Raw genomic sequence first — 15,371 nt, 5'->3', positions numbered from 1 at the left:
TTCGCAGAAAAACTAACGATACTATACTAATAGTTTGAAAGCTTTTATTTTTATTTTTTAAGACTATGGTCAGAACATTCTGTGCTATTTACAAAGTTAATCGGCTTCTCTTATTAATTCTTTGTTTTTACTTCTTTCATGATAACTTTTTAGCCAATTTAGTCAACCTTGACTATCTCAAAAACGAAACCAAAAGGTGGAAAAAATATCAAAACAAAAATTTGTTAAAAACGTGATTTTTTAAGTCGGAACAATCTGTGGTATTTGCTCTGCAACCCATTTACTATCCTTTTACTATTTTTGAAATTGATTAAGGCTTCTCTAGATCTCATCTGATGCTTTTAGTTACTTATGCCGTTTTCCAGTATTTATGTCCTCAAATGTGATAAGCAGTTAAGTTATCCAAGATCATCTTTCGTAATCACTCCAATTTGCACAAGTTTTAAGGTTGGTAGGAAAGGTTGCGATTTTTCCATAAATGACGCTTCAATCAGTAGAATTCACTCCATTCTGGAAGCCAATGAGTCTAACGAGCTCTGGATCGAAGATTGTTCTAAATTTGGGACTTATGTAAACGCCCAGAAAATTCAAAAGGGATCCAAAAAGCAGTTGCATGTGGGGGACACTATTCAGTTTGCAAATTTCCAGACACGATTTAAAGTGTATGTGGAGACAACTAAAGTATGCACATCCAATTTAAGCAGAGAAGAACGAAAAGATTTTAAATCTTTATGTACTCAATACGATATTGAAATTGTGAGTGAGTTCAACGAGGACACACATTTCTTAGTTATGTCCAGCATAACAGCTACACACAAAGTTTTCACTGCATTAGTTCTTTTTCGACAAATCGTAACTCCATCGTATTTTTACGATCTCATAAACAATAACGGAACAAAATGTTTACAGTTGTCAGATTATGTTCCGAAAGTATCTGAAAACATAATTAACCAATCTCTTGCCAAATTCGAGAATTGTCATTTGCGTTTGAACTTGCTTAAAAGTTTGAAATTTGTTTTTGTTGATGAACTGCACATGAAACGGTTACAACCGATGCTAATTTATGCTGGCGCAAGTTGCGTGCTCTTCAATATTTTGACCAAAGAACAGAAATTAGTTATAATCGAAGATTTGAAAAGTGATGCAATTGTTTGTGTTCAATCTCGTGCTTCGCTTAACAAATCTTCCTTTGATTCTATCAGAAATAGATTGTCCGAGCTTTCAAAGAGAGCTATAACAGACTGTGAACTTGGTTTTTGCGTTTTGTATTGTGATAGACAGAACTATTGCAATCCGTCTTCCAAAGTACCGAGTGAGTTAGCTGATTTAGATACAACGCAGCGCATTGCCGAAACGTACGGTGTCAATGAATGCACGATGCCAATGAATTTTATTCAAAATCAGCTGGCCAGCACAAATGTTGATGTAAATATTCGCTCATGTTCTGAAACCGAGAAGCAATCATCTGCTCGTTTTAACAAGAGCATCACATTGCCAGAAGTGAATAAATCGAACAACACTGGATTTAGCAGCACTACTGTAGATAAAACGAACTTTATCTCGAGTTTGACTGACAAGCATGCTGACCCGGATACCGTTGAGCCGTCTGGTATTACTTCGAAAGTCAACAAAGGAGTTGAACTCAAACGCTTGACTTCTCTGAAACAGCAAATAAATGATTCAAATGTCAAAGATATTAAGGGTAAGAGGAAAGGATCGCCGCTTACGGAAAACTATCAAAAAATTTCTAAAATTCAGGAGCCTGAACAACCGAAAGAGGTGGGTGATCTCCAGGATAATTTCATATCACAATCTTTAGGGTTTCTGGATGCCTTGGAACCAGTCAGAAATAACCCAAGCGACAGAAACATCAATGTAAGAGATATTAACAACGATGCTGTGAGTAATGACTTTCCGACTTCTGATGCAAATAGTTGTGCTGCCAATTTAAAAGAAGTAAAATCTAGAACAGATGTCTCTGAAAACAAAATTACAGTTTCAAAAAAGGAAACGGCCAAAAGTCGTCAAGCTGCTGAAAGCTGTCTTGAAAGAACAGTCAATAACATTAGTGGAATCAAAAGTAATGCTATTTCGATGGTCTCAAATCGTTCTTTTGGAGACTCATGGGTTAAAAAGCAGAAAAATTTTGATGCGATTAGAGGTGATATTTCTGCAGTCGGTTCTAATGAGCTATCGCGATCAGATAACACAACACGTTTACCTGAAAATTCAAGTAGCAATCTCCATGAAACGTCAATGATGCGGTCTACAACTTTTTCTTTGAAAAGACAGCGACTCCCTCCACCAAACAACTCAGACAGAACCGGATCGAATCAACCTAATTTCAAGAAGTTCAAAAAAATTCACCCTGCTTGGAAGAAAAACATAATAGAAGAAGATATGGATGGTTCGACTGTAGTCGCAAGAAGAAAAACGTCTGTTAAATTGAAAACAAGGAACAGCATGCAAACGACATTTTGATATCTGCTAAATAATTTTGAATTGAATTTAATATCACTTAACGTTTTGTTTCCAAATTGATGCAATAATGTTGGGGAGATGTGGCCGTGTAATTTAAGGGCCTTAATGGCAAAAGTTGACAAGCTTGTCAAAATTAGGAGCTGATAAGGTAATTTTCAAACGCATGTGAGTCTTTTTGAAAAGTTTTGATGCCTGATTTTGTTGCAGTATCACAATTTCAACTTGAAACAAAGTGTTCTAAAGTAGCTGATTTGATTCAAAATTTGAGGGTCTGAATAAAAACTTGAGCATACGATTTTGCGAGGTTTGATCTTGAATAAATTTGCACTTGTCCTGTTTTCAGAGATGACTTGAATAATGGAGGCGACAGCCGAGTACGACTTTCAGGCCACTGCCGACGACGAGCTTTCCTTCTCTCAAGGTCAAGCGATCAACATACTGCAGACTGAGCGGGATGCCAATTGGTACAATGCCGCACTCAACGGACAGGTCGGCTTCGTCCCCAAAAACTACATCAAAATGAAGAAAGCCAACTGGTATTATGGCAAGATATCACGTGCCAAAGCGGAGGAACTGCTTGCCGATCAGCCTTACAACGGTGCTTTTCTAATCCGAGACTCGGAGACAATCATGGAACCAGGATCCTACAGTCTGTCGGTCAAGTTCGAAGGTCAAGTGCAACACTTCAAGATCTTGAAGGACAACGACTATAAGTTCTACATCTGGATGACCAAGTTTGACAGTCTGAACAAACTGGTGGAACATCACAAGAAAACCAGCATATCCAGGTATTGCAATATGCTTAAATATTAATGAACAAAGTGTGGACACTGAGGTTGTCTGGATTTTCGCGTTTTTTTAGGAGAATTTTTTTCAAGCTAAATTTTGATTTCCGTTTAAGATCGCTTCAAATTCATGGGCTACATGGAAGGCAAATTACGCGCTCCAAGAACAAAACTGTAAATGACGCAAAAATATGATTCAATTATAGGCTTAAAAGTGATCTTATTTTCAGAAAGCTTTAAATATAACGTTCCAAAAGAATTAATAGCGTTAATAATATGAAACGATAATTTTTTTACTCAATTAAAATGCCGTAAAAGAAAGACTCCTCATTCAAGCTCGCTCTAAAGACTTTCTATAACTATAAAAAAATTCAGACCACAAACAAAATAGTATGGCCGGAATAGAAAAAAGCTTTAATAAAGGATCAAAACAGCGGTCCTTCTTAAAGAGCTAAACTGTTTGTATAATGTTGATTTGATATATTTGAACGTTTTTTTTCTAGAGTGTGCAAGATCATGCTGAAAGACATGGTAGCAGACGAGAAGCAACAACAGCAGCACAATCTGCAACACATGCAACAACAGCCGCCATTGCAACAGTCACAGAACAATCACCTCATGCAGAATCAAAACCAGCAGCAGCCCAGGACTACAACAGTCCAGGCCCTGTTTGACTTCCAGCCAGACGAACAGGGAGAACTCGGCTTCAGGTGAGATCTTAAAATCCAGATTGTTGAAAGAAGATTATGATACGATTACGTTTTTTTTTGTTGCAATAGATTTTTGTGGTATTTAAGCCATCTCAGCCGTTATTTCGATTTTAAAGCAAAAATTTGTATTAAGTTGTCTCAGTGGCGTGAAAATCTGGTATACTTACTTTTTTTTCAAAAAATTTTCGGAATTTTGTCGCCTTTTTTTAGGTCGACTAAATTGGTTTTCCGAGCTATCCCAAAGCACTAAATAGTCCCTGTTTTGGCCAAAAATTCTGCGTCGCAGGCAAAATTTTGAAAAAAAAAACTGGCCAAAAAGGCGTTTTTAGGCGCCTTTAGAAAAATTTTAGGGTCCGTCAGCCAAAATTGGATTTCTGAAAATAATTCTAAGGGGGGATCCTTTGGGTCGGTAAAGGTTCGAATCCCTAAATCCGCCCCTGATTTCAGTTATTTTAACCTCTCATTCTCCCAGTTTTTAACAGCCAATGAATGAAGTGAAGAGATCGTTTCTTTTTTTTGTCTTCTGGATAAATCTCAAAATTTGATCACGCTCAAATTGGATTTGTTGGGTCTTGAAGTTTTTTCCAGAAGACAAAAAAAGAAACGATCTTTTCACTTCATTCATTGACTGTTAAAAATTTAATTGGCTGTTTCAAAGCGTTTTTCAATATCAATTCCCATTCGTTTGCTAAAAGCCAGGTGAATTATGCTCTCAAGTGACAAAATTGTAAATGGAGCTAAAAAACATGAATTTGGTTAGTTTCGAAAGTGGGTTGATTTAGGGTTTTTCACACAAGCACTGCTTGTGTTATAGTATGAACTATTTTTTTCCAATCTAAGTCGCAAATATTGTTGCGATAAATTGTATTAATTTTGAAAGTGTTCATTTTGATCAATAAGCAGCTATTAAGTACAACCAATGCTAAAGATTTTAACATAGACTATAATTGTTTTAACTTTCGTATTGAAAGTAACGGAATATTTGTGCTTTGTGTGGTTTTTTTTAGACATTTCGACTTTTTAACTAGCCATTTTTGACGGAATTTTTTAAAAATCAATCGAAAACTATTGTTGTCCATAGCTTAATTTTGAAAAGATATTTCACCTGTGATCTTTTTTTAGCAAAGTTATGGGGATTTAAAGATTGCCATTTTGGCAAAATTTATCACTTTGTATTTAATATGGCGTGTGGGGGGATAATTTTCACAAAAAGTCTCAAAATATAAAAAAATTATTTTATTTTTGTTACATTTAATTCTTTCATGTTATTAATGCTCGATAGACTGCTCTATAAATTGAGGCATGTTAATTGGTAAATTTATTTTTTTTTCAATTTGACTGGTTCTGCCAATGCGTCATAATTGGCGTGCGCCACTCGAGAAATTTTGCTGACTCAAAGTTTTACTCATTCAGTTTTTACCAGTAGCGTTATCGGTCATATTTTTGCTTGTGTATGCGATGTGCAACTTCACCTCTGTGTTAAATAATACAATTACCCGTTATTTAAAAAATTGGCAAAAAAGATAGCAAAGACTGCTCGTATATCAGGACAATGCCCTGAATGTTCTGACTGCTCTTTAACAGGTCTCAAATAGTTTTTCTAAAAAACACATTGAGAAACTACGAATTTTGGGCTGATAATATCAAATATTAAGTGTTGAAAATTGAGGCGTATATGAAATTCGAATTTTGGGCTGTTAATATCAAATATTAAGTGTTGAAAATTGAGGCGTATATGAAATTCGAATTTTGGGCTGATAATATCAAATATTAAGTGTTGAAAATTGAGGCGTATATGAAATTAATACAACTAGTTAGCTCGGCTCAATTCAACTGGGAACAATTTTTAGCGCGGGATATTTTGCCACTCATTAATAACTCGAGTTACACTGTCAGCATCAAAGTATTAAACGAGCAGCATAGCTAGACTTGTATCTCTGCGTCCGTAAAGCCAGTTTAGTATAGTGGTTAGCGCAACGTTTCTGTAATCGAAGATTCAGAGATCGATTACGCCTGAAAAACATTAATTTGGAAATTGGTCCGAATGAAAAACCGCCCAAGCATATATATTCCTCATTTTTCGAAAGTCAGAACAAAAATTAACATAAAAAATTGGAATTTGTTTTGGCTTTGAGGGTTTTTATTTTTTTTCTTTACTCGGTGAAAAATAAATTTTTGCAAGCGGGTCAGAAGTTAATTTTTTGTTCAATTGAATAAATAAACTCAATTCTTTTGTTGTAGAAGGGGCGAGGAGATAGAACTGTTAGACTGGAGTCACTCAGAGTGGTGGAAAGGACAACTTCACGGGCAGATAGGATACTTCCCCAAGAACTACGTTAGACAGACCACCACAGCAACGTCCGCTGCACCTAACAATATAGGGCAACCATATTACTCCTAGAAGGCACAACATCCCTGGTACTCATAGGAGCTCCAACATCCCTGTAACTCGTAGGAGTCACGCGAGCTGTGATCTTGTCTGACTATCCCTGGTATTTCTAAGAGCCACCATAATCCCATAATCTTCCATAACATCCCTAGTTTCCCAAGGAGACGCATCATCACTGGTTCTGCAACCAACAATGAGAACCACAACATCCCCGTTAATTCTAGCCTCCTCAGCTCTAAGTGCTCTAGCAAATCATCTACTCCTTCACGTCTATCTTTACGAACAAGCCAATCCAGCGCTACACATCAAAAAAGCAAATGTCAAAAACATCACGTAACCAATTTGAAAACAGCCAACAAACAGCAAAACAGATCGAGCCAATACGTAATAGAGTTCGACAGATCTAAGAATTTTTTGTATACATTTTTGAAGTACGAGATTTCAGCAGAACTAGGTAAAAAATTTATGATTACTTATTTAATATTGAGCTAACTGTCGAATTCATCCGAACTTAATATGAAATGGAGACTAAATTAGCTACAGATGGAGTTATTTAAAAATAGATAATGTATAAAATTAGAAAGATCGAGAAATTTGATTTCTGACAGTTTTGTTTAAATGGTTTCTGAATGACTTCATTGTGCTATGTTAAACTTAGCCAATACTGAATGTCGTTGTAAATACAACCAAAGATAGAAACTTTAGACAATAGTCGAAAATTTGATTTCTTAGGTTTTCATTTGCACATGAAAACTCTATAGACATTTGTAAACAAAACAAAGTAGTTCGGATTTTTGAAGTCCGAATTGTTTAAAAATAGTATCGGCTTCTGACATTGCACGCGATTCAATTGAAATTCCTCTCTGTCCGAAGCAATTTAAGGGTGAGGAGGGTGGTTTGATGATTAATTCAGGAAAAAACTTATTTTTACAACTTCATTCAAACTATCTTTGTTATACCATAATGTTTGTTGTCATTCGAATGTGATATGAAATATCCGTGCTGTTAGTTTCTAATAGTTATTGTATCCATTGTAGATGATTTAGAGTTTGATAATTTTAGTTAATAACAATTTATTTTGCCGCTTCCGATTCGCAGTTGCCTTTTATCAATCAATCACAACAATTTAATATCTTTATGTGGCGAAGTTAAAGCTGTAATTTTACTGTGGTCTTTAGTAGAAGGTTTATTTACAGGTACATAATTGGAATGAGTGTTTTAACTTCGTTTCTCTTTTGTTGTAATTCTGCTTCATCATCATCTTAGTCTAGCAATTTTTCTCAATTTGATTTGACACTATCATTCAGCGTAATTGGACTCTTCTGACATACAAAAAGACCGATCTGTCAATAAATCGAGTCTAATTGAAATAATTAATCAGATTCGAATCGATAAATTCAAATTAAAAATGGCTCGTAATCAGGGCATGCGAATCGATATACTAAGAGGAATACAGCTCAAAAGAGATCCAATTCATTTCATGCTGACAATGTTTTTGCGGCTCTTCTGAAATAGGGATCAAGGAATGTGCTTTTTTGATCAATACTTAGTACTGCGAAATCACAGAAGGTTGAAGAAACTATTTTGTGTTCATTATAGAAAATTATCAAAATAATGTTTTTCACAGAAAAATGATGTTTGAGAAGAGCAACTTTAAATGAATTAATTTTGTTTAGAGTAATTTTCATTAATCCCTGGTTGGTAAAAACCCACCATTTCTTACTAATTCAGTTTTATATTTGTTTTTGTTTTATTTAAAAAAGATGGACCATTTTGTTCAAGAAGAAAGGTCAACATTCTAGTTATTAAGTTTTTCTGCGCAGACAGACATTCACTTTGAATCGAGCCTACGTGGAATAATTTGCTTGTTTTTTCATGAGTCGATTAAAATAGTGAAGACTCTTCTAGAAGTCGTGATGATTTTTTTAAGGAAAAGTCTTGAAAATGGTTTACACTCAAATTTGATTTTTTGTGGTGTGAATTTTAATTTCTCGTTGAGTTCAGTTCAGTTCCTTTTCTTAAAAGGAAGACAAACTTAATTATAGAAAAGCAAAAGTGTAAAGTTAACGGAAAATGCTATCGACTTCTAACTTCGAAGGTGAAGAGTTTTAATTTTCTTGTGATTTCTTGTTTACGGTTTGACTTGTGATTTCTTTTTAAGTTCAGTTCATTTCCATTGTTAAAAGAAAGGCAAACTCCCCTGTCGAACAGCAAATGTGTAAAAGTCACGAAAATCGTGTTCCACTTCTGGTTTCGAAAAAGGAAATAAATTATCAGATTTCCCAGCGAAACAAAAGTTATACGTATTGATCCAGTCAGTTTTTTTTTTCAGTTTCCTTGCGTTCATTTCTCTTTTCCAACTGTTAGTTGGCTTTGTTTTCAAGAGTCGATGAACGTAGTACAGACTCTAATATAGGTCGTGATGATTTAAAAAAAAGTTTTTCAGGAAAAGTGCTCCGAGCTATTTTCTCTAATTTTTTTAAACTAAAATGCTTTGAAAATTTTACCCTTGCGATTCCAACCGAGTAATCGACTTTTTCCCCGTTCACTTAATGGTACATTTTGAAGCATGATCGAAGCATATTCCAACCGTCATAATTGGCGTGCGCCACTCGAGAAATTTTGCAGACTCAAAGTTTTACTCATTCAGTTTTTACCAGTAGCGTTATCGGTCTTATTTTTGCTTGTGTATGCGATGTGCAACTTCACCTCTGTGTTAACTAATACAATTACCCCTTATTTAAAAAATCGGCAAAAAGACAGCAAAGACTGCTCGTATATCAGGACAATGCCCTGAATGTTCTGACTGCTCTTTAACAAGTCACAAATAGTTTTTCTGAAAAAACACATTGAGAAACTACAAATTTTGGGCTGATAATATCAAATATTAAGTGTTGAAAATTGAGGCGTATATGAAATTCGAATTTTGGGCTGGTAATATCAAATATTAAGTGTTGAAAACTGAGGCGTATATGAAATTAATACAACTAGTTAGCTCGGCTCAATTCAACTGGGAACAATTTTTAGCGCGGGATATTTCGCCACTCATAAATAACTCGAGTTACACTGTCAGCATCGAAGTATTAAACGAGCAGTATAGCTAGACTTGTATCTCTGCGTCCGTAAAGCCAGTTTAGTATAGTGGTTAACGCAACCTTTCTGTAATCGAAGATTCACAGATCGATTACGCCTGAGAAAACATTCATTTGAAAATTGAATACCTGTTTTGGCTTTGAGGGTTTTTATTTTTTTTTCTTTTCTCGGTGAAAAATAAATTTTTGGAAGCGGGTCAGAAGTTAATTTTTTGTTCAATTGAATAAATAAACTCAATTTTTTTTGCTGTAGAAGGGGCGAGGAGATAGAACTTAAACTGGAGTCGCTCAGAGTGGTGGAAAGGACAACTTCACGGGCAGATAGGATACTTCCCCAAGAACTACGTTAGACAGACCACTACAGCAACATCCGCTGCACCTAACAATATAGGGCAACCATATTACTCCTAGAAGGCACAACATCCCTGGTACTCATAGGAGCTACAACATCCCTGTAACTCGTAGGGTTCACGCGAGCTGTGATCTTGTTTGACTGTCCCTGGTATTTCTAAGAGCCACCATAATCTTCCATAACATCCCTAGTTTCCCAAGGAGACGCATCATCACTGGTTCTGCAACCATAAATGAGAACCACAACATCTCCGTTAATTCTAGCCTCCTCAGCTCTAAGTGCTCTAGCAAATCATCTACTCCTTCACGTCTATCTTTACGAACAAGCCAATCCAGCGCTACACCTCAAAAAGGCAAATGTCAAAATTATCACGTAGCCAGTTGAAAACAGCAAACAAACAACAAACGGGTGTTTTTTCAACTTGTTTTCCATATGAAATCAATATACACAAATTATTTTGACATTTTGAAGCATGTTGGAAGTGATAATTTTACAATTATGCGTTTTACTTGTTTTGCCGATATAGGGCTAGAGATAGCTTTGTAGGTGGTAGATGTTTCTGTATGATTTTATTCAGCTTTTTTTGCTTGTTAATTCTGACGGCTTATTTACTTTAGTTTCTTTATTTGTTTCCGGATGTTCTTGATAATGACTCAGCTTTGAATTTGAAACTTTAAAATCACTTCTACTTTTTAACAAAAATACATGAAAGAATTTTTGACTTAAAAAAATTTTTCCCGTTTAACGCGGAACTTCTTGAGCGGGCCTGCTGTTCTTCATTTATTATCTTGCAAAGGTAGAAGAAATTGAGTGACTTCGCAATTTTCTTGGTATAATTGTCAATCAGTTTTTTCGTCAATTGATTTTAGTTTATTTCTTCTAGTCTAGATAATTTTGTAGAGCGTTAACATCTCTTAGGAAAAGACTCGGGTTTAAGAGGCATTACGAGCTATCAGACCATAAATTGGATTTGAAAATTTTGTATTCACTTTTCTCGTAATTTTCAGTGTTTTCGTTATGTTTCTTAGTGTAATAACTTTTGTTTTCGCTGTTTATGTATTTTTTTTTGGTTTTTGCTATGTTTGTATTTTACGTAATATTTTCCTCTGGTTCTGTATAGAGTTCGTTTTCATTTGCAATCAAGTGTAAGCAGGTGAATTTTGTTTTAATATCTACCAAATTTTTCTGATACCGAAGACAAATGAGCTGGGCGACAATTTTTACGCCAGCATTTTATTGGGATCTTTTTTTCGTCTTAGTTCATTTAGTCTTAAATCTTAGCAACTTTTAGGCTTAATTTTCTGGATATCTGAGAATTTCGGTTGCTAAATGATATAAATTAATTGAAGATCGACTTTTCGAAAAAGGATTAAAAAGTTTCTCAACATTTTCTGCTTTTAAAAAATACTATGTCCATTCAAAGTTTAAATTTTTCCCGGTTTTGTCTAGATAGTTATCGATCGGTAGTTTTCTTGCTACTTCAATGCTGGCCGTTCTGATCCGACACATCGTTTGTTCAGTTTTTAACGATACCGTGGCTTTATATATCGCAAGTGGTGCGAAGCTCAGCTTCGTATTTGTGCACAGAAGTGCTTTGATACATATAAATGATTTATGAATGCTTTTAGGTTTATTTACACTATTTGAATTCAATTCAATTTCATTTGCTTAAAGTTAATTAAATTGCGATCTCCAATTAAGAAAGTGTAAAGGTCGCGAAAAACGTGATAGACATCTAGTTTCGGAAAAGGAATTTAATTTTCAGATTTTCCAGCGTAATACAAGCTTCACCTATTGATAAAGTTTTCGCAAAATGAGTCAAAGTCAAAAAAAGTCAATCATAAATTGTTCTTCAAATTTAAATAGCTGTAAATCCATGTTTCTTACTTTGAAATTGTAAATTTGAAGTTTTTCCAAAAACAATTTTGTTTTTATATTGTTTCCTTGCGTTCATTGACTCTTTTCCATCTGTCTGTTGACTATAGTTTGAAAGAACTAGTCACTTTTTTTTGGTTCCTTGCGTTGATTTAGTTTTTCCTCTGTCTGTTGGTTATGTTTTGTTCTTAGGACATTGAGAGTATCATGGTTATGGCAAAAACTTATTCTGATTTTCTACGCAGCTCTATCGGTTTGTAGCCCCTTCTAAGTGTGACATAGTAACTGTAGAAATTTAACGAAAAACAATTAAAAGAAATTTTTTTTTGATTGTAGTTAGTTTTTAAAATTCGCCAGGAAAAAAACTGAATTTGTGAACATTGTAATATCCCTCGTAAAACTATAAAAAGGTGCTTGCCTGAGACGATTGGCGTGGTATATGAGTAACGGGGAGGGGATCTTGGTTCCGCATTGGTTCGGTCAGTCAAAAAGTAATCGGTCTAAAAACAAGACGTTTTTTTTTGTTCCGACCATTTAAAATTGGGAGAAACTTAATCTTCGGGTGTTTTTTTAACTTGTTCTGAATTTCTGCGTAGAAACTCTGAAAAACTTATTCTGAATTTCTATGCAGCTCTATTGGTTTGTAGCCCCTTCTAAGTGTGACATAAGTAACTGTAGTACTTTTACGAAAAAAATTAAAAGAATTCGCCAGGAAATAAACTGAATATGTGAACCTTGTAATATCCCTCGTAAAACTATAAAAAAGGTGCTTGCCTGAGACGATTGGCGTGGTATGTGTGTAACGGGGAGGGATCTTGGTTCCGCTTGGTTCGGTCAGTCAAAAAGATTTCTGTCTAAAAACAAGACGCTTTTTTTTGTTTCGACCATTTAAAATTGGTAGAAACTTAGTCTTCGGGTGTGTTTTTTTAACTTGTTTTCCACATGAAATCAATATACACAAATTATTTTGACATTTTGAAGCATGTTGGAAGTGGTAATTTTACAATTACTTGTTTTGCCGATATAGTGCTAGAGATTGCTTTGCAGGTGGTAGATGTTTCTGTATGATTTTATTCAGCTGTTTTTTTTTGCTTGTTATTTCTGACGGCTTATTTACTTTAGTTTTTTTTATTTGTTTCCGGATGTTCTTGATAATGACTCAGCTTTGAATTTGAAACTTTAAAATCACTTCTACTTTTTAATATAAAAATACATGAAAGAATTTTTGATTACAAAAAAAATTTTTCCCGTTTAACGCGGAACTTCTTGAGGGGGCCTGCTGTTCTTCATTTATTATCTTGCGAAGGTAAAAGAAGTCCTGAGTGAATTCGCAATTTGTTTGGTATAATTGTCTATCAGTTTTTTCGTCAATTGATTTTTAGTTTATTTCAAATCTTCTAGTCTATAAAATTTGGTAGAGCGTTAACATCTCTTAGGAAGAGACTCGGGTTTAAGAGGCATTACGAGCTATCAGACCATAAATTGGATTTGAAAATTTTGAATTCACTTTTCTCGTAATTTTCAGTGTTTTCGTTATGTTTCTTAGTGTAATAACTTTTGTTTTCGCTGTTTCTTATGTATTTTTTTTTGGTTTTTGCTATGTTTGTATTTTACGTCATATTTTCCTCTGGTTCTGTATAGAGTTCGTTTTCATTTGCAATCAAGTGTAAGCAGGTGAATTTTGTTTTAATATCTACCAAATTTTTCTGATACCGAAGACAAATGAGCTGGGTGACAATTTTTACGCCAGCATTTTATTGGGATCTTTTTTTCGTCTTAGTTCATTTAGTCTTAAATCTTAGCAACTTTTAGGCTTAATTTTCTGGATATCTGAGAATTTCGGTTGCTAAATGATATAAATTAATTGAAGATCGACTTTTCGAAAAAGGATTAAAAAGTTTCTCAATATTTTCTGCTTTTAAAAAATCCTATGTCCATTCAAAGTTGTTTAAATTTTTCCCGGTTTTGTCTAGATAGTTATCGATCGGTAGTTTTCTTGCTACTTCAATGCTGGTCGTTCTGAGCCGACACATCGTTTGTTCAGTTTTTAACGATACCGTGGCTTTATATATCGCAAGTGGTGCGAAGCTCAGCTTCGTATTTGTGCACAGAAGTGCTTTGATACATATAAATGATTTATGAATGCTTTTAGGTTTATTTACACTATTTGAATTCAATTCAATTTCATTTGCTTAAAGGTAATTAAATTGCTATCTCCAATTAAGGAAGTGTAATGATAGCAAAAAAACGTGATAGACAACTAGTTTCGAAAGTGGAAATTAGTTTTCAGATTTTTTAGCGGAATAAAAGCTTCACCTATTGATAAAGTTTTCGCAAAATGAGTCTGTAAATCCTTGTTTTTTGCTTTAAAATTGCAAATCTGAAGTTTTTCCGAAAAACAAGTTAGTTTTTATATTGCGTTCATTGACTCCTTTCCATCTGTCTGTTGACTATATTTTGAAAAAAACTAGTCACTTTTTTTCTGGTTCCTTGCGTTGATTTAGTTTTTCCTCTGTCTGTTGGTTATCTTTTGTTCTTAGTTTGTTCTTAGGATAATGAGAGTATCATGGTTATGTCAAAAACTTATTCTGAATTTCTTCGCAGCTCTATCGGTTTGTAGCTGCTTCTAAGTGTGACATAAGTAATTGGAGTACTTATACGAAAAAAAAATTAAAAGAAATTTTTTTAATTGTAGTTAATTTTTAAAATTCGCCAGGAATTTTGTTCCGACCATTTAAAATTGGGAGACACTTAGTCTTTGGGTTTTTTTTTACTTGTTTTCCACATAAAATCAGTATACACAAATAATAATCATAATGGATCGATTAAAATGTATTAAAATCCTCCCAGCCGTGATTTGAAGGAAATTAAAAAATTTACAAAAGGTTGTGTTGGCCCAGTGTCGAGAAAAATCTGTTTGAATGTTTTCTTAGTCAAATTGCGAGCGGGTAAAGCGATCGATTGAAGTTTATTATCATGAAATCTCTAATTTAGTCTACGAAAACTTGACATTATATTTAAAAAAAAATAGTTGAAAGCGTTTCTTTGGCGAAATTTTTTTTCAATATTGTTTTTTGCTTTGTTAAGGCAACTATTATCAATTATACCTATTTGTGCATAGTTGCATCTCATCACAACACGTACAAAAAGGACATTAATTGAAAAAAAACTTTTCTTTGTAGATGTTTTATTTTGACATTTTAAACATTAATGACGTTAAAAACGTTTTAAACGTCCTTTTTCCAAAAATGACGTAAATTGACCAACACTGGTCGGATCATTCTGTGCTAATTTTTTTAAACGTATTTAACATCCCATTTGAGTTTTGTCAAAACTATCTACCGACTGACCTGTCTGCTTACACTGTTATTTAGTTACTGACCGCACAACTAAAAGCCAAACAAAAGTTCCAATTTAACAAAAGTTCCGTGTAAAAAATGGCCATAAGTTTTTCTTAATTGCGTGTTTGTTTGATGAAAATAGCGGTTCTTGTCAACACTCTCCTGCATTGTGCCTACTTCAGATTTTCCTGTGCATGTTACTTTTTTGACAAAATTTGATTTTCAAAATATGCATTTTAAAATTTAATGATACTAAATTGTTTGTACTTTATTGGAAGTAAAAATTTTATTCGCTTCAGTTAGTCATGAAAAACGTTGCCTGCCTACTTTTTGAAAAATAAAGATG

The 15,371-nt window shown here is 34.2% G+C and overlaps 2 protein-coding genes across 2 annotated transcripts; both read left to right on the top strand.

Annotated features, from left to right (window-relative positions):
* The first annotated feature begins 313 nt into the window (after positions 1-313).
* LOC134854026 (nibrin-like) lies at positions 314-2,517 on the top strand. Its single transcript, XM_063870089.1, has one exon. It carries the CDS (start codon positions 352-354, stop codon positions 2,479-2,481), a length of 2,130 nt encoding a protein of 709 aa, XP_063726159.1. The 5' UTR covers positions 314-351; the 3' UTR covers positions 2,482-2,517.
* Positions 2,518-2,828: 311 nt separating this feature from the next.
* LOC134854441 (growth factor receptor-bound protein 2-like) lies at positions 2,829-8,072 on the top strand. The gene is made up of 3 exons (XM_063870692.1): positions 2,829-3,269; positions 3,770-3,976; positions 6,218-8,072. Exons 1-3 carry the CDS (start codon positions 2,839-2,841, stop codon positions 6,375-6,377), a joined length of 798 nt encoding a protein of 265 aa, XP_063726762.1. The 5' UTR covers positions 2,829-2,838; the 3' UTR covers positions 6,378-8,072.
* Positions 8,073-15,371: the final 7,299 nt, after the last annotated feature.

This window comes from Symsagittifera roscoffensis, chromosome 9 (genome assembly GCF_963678635.1).
Source record: "Symsagittifera roscoffensis chromosome 9, txSymRosc1.1, whole genome shotgun sequence".
NCBI lineage: Eukaryota > Metazoa > Xenacoelomorpha > Acoela > Convolutidae > Symsagittifera > Symsagittifera roscoffensis.
This window is presented reverse-complemented; position numbering and strand designations above follow the sequence as displayed.